The sequence below is a fragment of the Anguilla anguilla genome, chromosome 11 (assembly GCF_013347855.1).
Source record: "Anguilla anguilla isolate fAngAng1 chromosome 11, fAngAng1.pri, whole genome shotgun sequence".
Classification (NCBI taxonomy): Eukaryota; Metazoa; Chordata; class Actinopteri; order Anguilliformes; family Anguillidae; genus Anguilla; species Anguilla anguilla.
The window spans coordinates 5,109,562-5,117,061 of NC_049211.1; the positions used below are offsets into that span (position 1 = coordinate 5,109,562).

At 42.3% G+C, this 7,500-nt stretch overlaps 1 protein-coding gene across 2 annotated transcripts in view; it reads left to right on the forward strand.

The window, feature by feature from the left end:
• Positions 1 to 1,850: 1,850 nt before the first annotated feature.
• Positions 1,851 to 7,500, forward strand: part of tbc1d22b (TBC1 domain family, member 22B) — a 62,734-nt gene continuing 57,084 nt past the window's right edge. Inside the window, exons 1-2 of one of the 2 annotated variants that reach the window (XM_035380957.1) lie at positions 1,851 to 2,114; positions 7,432 to 7,488. In XM_035380957.1, coding sequence (XP_035236848.1) covers positions 2,035 to 2,114; positions 7,432 to 7,488 — 137 coding nt within the window. In that variant the 5' untranslated portion in view covers positions 1,851 to 2,034. The remainder of the gene's footprint in view (positions 2,115 to 7,431; positions 7,489 to 7,500) is intronic. The other variant, XM_035380958.1, reaches the window with a different exon arrangement.

Sequence of the window (7,500 nt, forward strand, 5' to 3'; positions counted from 1 at the left end):
ATCTTGCGTATGACTTGATTTTCACAATACAGCCGTATTTTGTTTGTTTTTTTTTTTAACATGGCGGAATTGTAAAATCGCTGAGCCCTCCTTTAAATGGCGACTGACGCTGAAAGAACAGCTGAGCGTGGGCTATATGTCCCGAACGGTTCCGCTTTCCTGAAAATTGCACGCAACCGTCGCTTCTCTGGAAAGGCAGCTTCCCGCTTTCCATCCATCAACTCGGCGCTGTTGAAACTGGAAGCGCAGCTGGACCGTGACCCCCACATACTTCCTCCTCTGTCTTTCACAATCGCTGCGGTCAGGAGGCTATTGAACTGGAATTCGTTTTGTTTATTTTGATGTTCTGCTTTTATTATGGTTGTCAACAGGAGGTTAAGCATTTATGGAATGTAGCTCTATTGTTTTCAGAGACACTCTACTGGTTTTTTTTTGTCGTTGTCAGTTTTGTTGTTGTCCCAATACTACTACTACTTCTACTACTACTACTGCAGCTGCTGCTGCTACTACTAGCCTACTACTACTACTACTAATAGTAATAATAATAATAATAATAATAATAATAATAATAATAATAATAATAATAATAATAATAATAATAAATAGTAGTAGTAATAATAGTTGTAGGCATGGTGACGCAGTGGGTAGGACCGTTGCCTAGAAAGTTTTTGGGTTCGAATCTTTCTGTGTGGAGTTTGCATGCTCTCCCCACGTCCGTGCAGGTTTCCTCCGGATACTTTGGCTTCCTCCCACAGTCCAAAGACATGCCAGGGTTAGGGTAACTGGAAAGCCTGAATTGCCCCCATAGGTATGAGTGCGTCAGTGAATGCTGCGTGTTTAGCCCGCGATGAACCGCACGCCAGGTTATGTTCCTGCCTCTCGCACAAGACATGCTGGGGCTGCAGCACCCATTGTGACCCTGACCAGGATAAGCAGGTTGATTAATAAATAAATGATAGATAATCTTCTGTCTCCTTTGGTCCCCTTGTTCTTCATTTTCAGCATTATTATTATTATTATTATTATTAGTAGTAGTAGTAGTATTAGTAGTAGTTGTAGTATTTCCCGTTCCAGAATGATGTTCCAAGGGCAGGGTTATTGTCATCACTAACTGCCGTTCCCATGGGTCATTGCGCTGATACTTGATGTAGAGTTATCATTTGCTGCCCTCTGGTGCTTGAATAGTTGAATTATATTTGTATAGGGGTCGCTATGGCATTTTCTTATAAAATAAACACCTACATTGATACACAGAAACCTGTGCAAAATTAATGAATCATTGTTATTATGGACTAAGGGAAAAATATCGCTTTTCTTACAACGTAGTGCACACCTTCCAGTGGCAAAATAGGTCATGCTTATATTCAGACTTGTAAATGCAATAAAACCACTTCATAGAAGGGAAATAAAGCAAGTTTGGGTGCATTGACTGAATGCATAGTATCGAAAAAGAAAGATAATTTTATTGTGTATTTTATGTCCATACAAAAATGAATAATCCCTGGTATACCTCATTGTCGTTTTCCAAAAAAACCCCAAAAACTAATAACTAGAACCTGGGCTACTGGTACTAAATAGATGCATAATTCCTATTACAGTTAATTTTCCAAAAACGTCCCACAAGTGTTTTTCGATGTTCTTACTTCATTTTTTCACAAAATAGGGGGTACTCCTGTATAACGTCACATTTCACCTGCCAAAACGGATGCGACACCTGTGGATGCCTTGTGACGTCAATCAAATTACATTTCCCTCCCTGATAGTGGCAATCCCTATTCTTATTGGTTATTCACTCTGCACCTGTCAAGCACATCCTCCAATGACAGCTCGACTTCAAAACACTCCAAGATGGCGGCTTCCATTGCTGTGTTTTACGCGCTCCATTAATTGTAATAAAACAGCATTACTGACATCTAATACAGCTGCAATTCCGGTTTTGCCATGTAAATCAGAACCGTCATCTGTTACAGATTGTTTTTCAGTCTTTTCCAATGGTGAGCTCGTTTAGAAAATCGTACGCAGGGTCGGAGTGAGATGAATCCGGGCACTTCTCCGAGCATGGCCAACGATAATAAAATTCAGTTTTGGAGGAGAAACGCCAAGGTTCCTGGGAGGTATGTGTTTTTTCATTTGCCCTTGCCCTTTGGAGTGCAAGACACAAGTACCTAAACTATACCGGGATTTACGGGCTCTCCATGGAGCAGTCGCTGCTGTACACTGTCACAGCTGGCATGGCTGTCTAATGATATTTCACAGTGAGCTGGCTAGCTATTGTTTTAACACCTCAATGAACCGTGCTTTACTAACTTTTTTTCCGCCGTTGCATTGTTTAGCAGGTACGACCAATAACAGCGCAGTGTTGTAGGTCTAACTCAGACGTTAAAATGTGTAATGCCGACAGTTACTGTACTTTGACACCTACTCGATAATGGATAATGAAGTGGTCGCCATATGTTTTTTGTATATCGTCGTGCGTTGTCGTATCTCGCCGTTGTTTACGTCATCCTAATAAACTTTTGGGCGTGTTAAAGTAGTACGCGACTTACACCACCGTGTTTTGATGACGCTGTGTCTAACATTCGTACCAACGCAATGTTATATTGCCTAAAGTTGTCTCCACTGTAGTTGCGTCTTAGAACTAAAACTGGTGTTGGGTGAGAGAGGCGAGATAAGAAAAGATATTATCGCCGCTCCTGAACATAATTCTTTGCATTTTCATAAATTTCCATGCTGTTCTACATGCTGCCACAAATAGTTCACCTGTGGGTGACAGGTTATAATATTCAACAAACAGCAATTACCAGAACATGTACAAGCAAGTAAAGGCAGTCGTCAAAACTATTTAATAATAATAGTTTTTTATTAATTGATTTTAATATTGAAGTTTTACTTGTCATTCAGATTATGCATGCATCAGTCACAAATTGAGCAGTCACCGCTGTTCGCCGGTTTTCACAAGTCAGTGATTGCACCACAGTAATGGTTTTGAAGTACCTACCGCCAATGCTATATACGCAAAGCGCTAGTCCATTAGTTGAATGTCATCGCGTTTTCTCTATTTTCGCTGTAGTAGTAATGCATTTTGACATCTGATAAGAGCTTGAAAACAGAACAGGAAGCTGTGGACTGGAGCACAGTTACGTGTGAATTATTCTGACTTCTCTGTAAAAGGGCCACAGTATCATCTGTGCTGCACTGTTCCTCTCTCCACCCCAGATTTCCTCTCTTTTTGAAGTCAAGCGATACTTTATTATCATATTTAAGGGAAATTGGTTTGGCTGCCATTTCCCTTACGTTAAGTAAAATAAATAAATGAAAAAAACAATACCTTCGGTATTCACTTATTGTACTTCGCTTTCGTCTGCCAAATAAATGTAATGTAATGTAATGAAAGACTGATGATATATACTTTTTGCTTCTAATTTGGTGGCTTCAGTTGATTGAGATCCAGCATCCCTGGCAGTCTGACCTGGCCTGTAATGGATGAGTCATGTCCATTTAAACCTGGCCCGCAGCTGGAAATCCCCACTGCTGTGGGGCCTGTTTCCATAACTGGAGTTTAGTGAGCTACTGCAGACTGTGCTGTCAAACAGTTCTCACCACAGAGAAGCTTTTTTTTAAATCTTTAACATGTACACAGATATGCGCACACAGACACACACACACAAACACACAAACACAGACAGACACATGCACGGAACGTGCACACATGCACACACCACATGTGCACGCACTGACTGACTCACACAGACACAGACACAGATACACACACACACACACATATACACACACATACACACAAACACACAGGCACACAGACACGTGCACATCATATGCACACAGACACACATACCACATGCACTCTCAGGGACACATACACGCACACACACACACACACAGACACACACATAAATGCATACACATACACACAGGGGGAGAGAGAGACATGCACACACACATACACAAACAAACACACACACACACACACTCAGAGAGAGAGAAAGACACACACGGACATACACGCAAACAGACTGTCCCCACAGCAGGTGATTTCCTGGTGCTGAGTGTGTAACCCTGCTGTCAAGCAGGATACTGAGTGCACGGTTGGAATAAACAGGTGTCAGTGGCAGGCTGTTCACATATCACAGGGACACTTTAAGAGATGCTAGCGTAGCATTTATACCAGGGGTGGGCTACAGAGCGAGAGTGTGTGGACATTGAGAAATGCATTGAGCACACAGCTGGCCAATTACAAGATATCTGGGGGGAGGAGCTTCGTTTATGACCATTCAACTCCACTCACATAGGCTACTCGGCGCTCAGAAGTGCTTATTCAAAATACTCAATGACAAGCTTTCATTAAGTAAGGGCAGTAAAAAGGACTCCGATGCTGCTGCTCACAGCCCTTCTTAGAGTGGAAAACCATAGCGCGAGGACAAAGCCCCCTGCTACATGCTAAGTAGAGAGGCGGAAAAGAGAGGCTCTTTTATTGTTTAAGGCCAACGCACTTCAGCAACAGCCTTCATCAGGGTTTTATCCGACCAATAAATGAGACGATACTTATAAAGAAGTTAAGAAAAAATAAAATAAATTTTTTAAAAAATCTAGCAATTAAAAAAAAAAAAAAAAAAAATTATTTTCTGGTAAATTACTGGCTCTTGTGACCGTGTGTGGGTGGCGTGAAAGTTTTTTCCAGATTAGGAGCCGGATGTCTTGAAAGGAAGTGCATTTTAAATGGTGAAATTTCTTGGCAGTCCTGTTTAATTATATAAATCGCATACTACGCAGCGGAAGGAAATGTTATTCATTTCTTGTTTATTAAAAAGTAGGCTAAACGTAGGGCATATGTTCTTGTGGCTCAATGAACTTTTCAGATAAACACAAAAGGAAAAAAAATGGCACAGGGTCTTTCAGTTCTTTTCCAACTGTGACAGTTTCTTCTCATATGAAGGGGTCAGTAAGATTAAATGTATTCAATCTGTGCTTTCATCTTTGAAACTGCTATTTTATGCATCATCCAGTCAGTTCAGACACAAGTGACATGTTCTCTTGCTGCAGTTAGCCTGCGAGTCTTCCCGCCTAGCTAAAGTTTACATTTTAAATCAATGAGGTTGTGTTACAGCAACAGCAAGTTAAGGCTAAAAGTAGTGAGATGTTGTTTAATAATGGTCTGGTCAACAAAGCATCATTGAATTAAGGTTTTAAAAAAATCGTTAGGTTCTGTCATTAATTAAATGCTTGTCAGATGGGTTAAAATTGTGGTCTAATTGTAGTGTTCCAATTACTGTAATAGTGACCTGAGCTGCCCTCTATGTGCTCAGAGAAACAGAGATACGAGGCTTCACATACATTCAGACCCTGGTTTACACTTACACTTTAAATGTTGTTGGAGTATTTGTGCAATTATTATAATCCATATCCTACACTCACAGTAAAGCCACTGAATGCTACTACAGATTAGTGAGCACAATGTGTAAAACTCCGGCTAATTGTGTTATGTGAATGTTGGTGTTGTGCCATTTGTCAAAACATTTCTGTGACATTCTCGTATTTTAGGACTTTCTCTAGTTGATGCTCGTTTACAGCACTATGTTATGTTATTTTGTTGGTCCTATGGTTTGATTGTGAGTATTTCCATGCATGATAGGCTTGTTAGGCAGTTACCATGGGAAGAGCATCTGCCATTAGTAAATAAATTACGAAACAAATGAATATTAGATCATGATGCAAAGCAATAGGGCCAATGAACAGAAGGCTGAAGATGTAATTGCTTATTTTCCCCACAAGTGTTTGGTCATATTTCAGATGATTTTATTGGTGAAATATTACACCAGTCAAGCCCCTGGTTTCACGGTACAATAATCTAATTTCCTGACCCCTTGTTTCAGGCTAATTGTGTGTAATTATGAACACTGTCACTTTTTTGTTTATCTTCAGATGTTCCAATATGGGAGAGAAAGTCTTGGGCTCTGTTGGGTACTTATCTCCATCAGTAGAACCTGAATGAATTGTCAACGATTATAGCTGAACAAAATCCTACTTGGTATCTAAAGTATGTATTCCGGAATCATGCTTGGGCTAGCATTGTGTAATGTGCAGTATCCTGATTGGGCTAATCGGCCATAGAAGGGAGAAGTCTGCTGACTCTTTCTGTAGCCAATCACGCTGCGGCTTCTGCAGAATTCTACCTGCACACACGGTGAAAATAACAGCAGAGCTTCGCTCCTGTAGAACTGTGTTGACTGTGCCTCCCAAGCTTCTAGAATCCATGAACCTTCCTGTAATATTTCAGTATCACCACTGAGAAAAGCAGAAGTACTTTTCCCTGTGCTTCTTGTATATGTATGAATTGCTATGAATTATTCATTTCAAAGAAAAAGACCAGTAACAAGTGGTCTTCTCCTTTGAAGTCTGCTAGTGTGGATTCAGTTCACTGACTCTTCAAACATAGTCTGCTAGTTTAAATTCAGTTAACCGAATCTTCATTAACATAGTCTGCTCGTGTAGGTTCAGTTAACTGAAAAGTAAATATTTTATCATCTTATGATTTAGAAATAATTCATTTGGTTTTAAAAATTGTTAAATAAGTGTCACTTTACGGGCATCTATCAGACGCTCTTATCCGCAGTGACTAGTACAACTGATGTCATAGCATTTACATTGCATCCATTTATGCAGCTGGATATGCACTGAAGCAATGCAGGTTAAGTACCTTGTGAAGGGTTCAATGGCAGGGTTCCAAAATATGTAGCTGGGAATCAAACCTGCAACCTCTAGGTTACGAGCCCAGCTCCCTACCCATAATGCTACAGTGCCACCTATGCTACATGAATTCGATTTCATCCAAACATCAGGAGTGAACGGTCTTTGATACTTTCTCAAATTTAAGCCTAATCTAGTGGCATATGTAGCGCTTACACCCTCAAATTCATCCTCACTTAGACGACTAAATTCCAGGGAAAAAGCGGCATACCCTGGCCTAACCCTAACCCTTACCGCACCCCTCCCCTCCCCACCGTGTCCCCGCCCCACCCCATCTCACTCCAGCCCCACCTCAGCCCCCCTCACGCCCTCACCTTACCCCAGCCCCACCCCACCCCAATGCACCCTTCCCCACCGTGTCCCCACCCCACCCCACGTCAGCGAATCCCCACCTCACCTCAGCTCTCTCCCACCACACCCCCAACCCCCCCACCCTCACCTTACCCCAGCCCCACCCCACGACAATGCACCCTTCTCCACCGTGTCCCCACCCCACCCCACCCCACCCCACCTCACCTCACCTCAGCTCTCTCCCACCACACCCCCAACCCCCCCACCCTCACATTAACCCCCCCCCACCCTCCCCACCCCAGCCGAGCCTCTTGACCTCGGTCTTCACACCCCAGTGCAGCGTTAGTGTGCAGCCTGCTCTCTCTCTCCCCTCTCCAGCTTACAGCCGGTGTACGGGGCACAGCACCCCCCTCTAGATCCCAGAATTCACCGCGCGTAAGTGCTTCC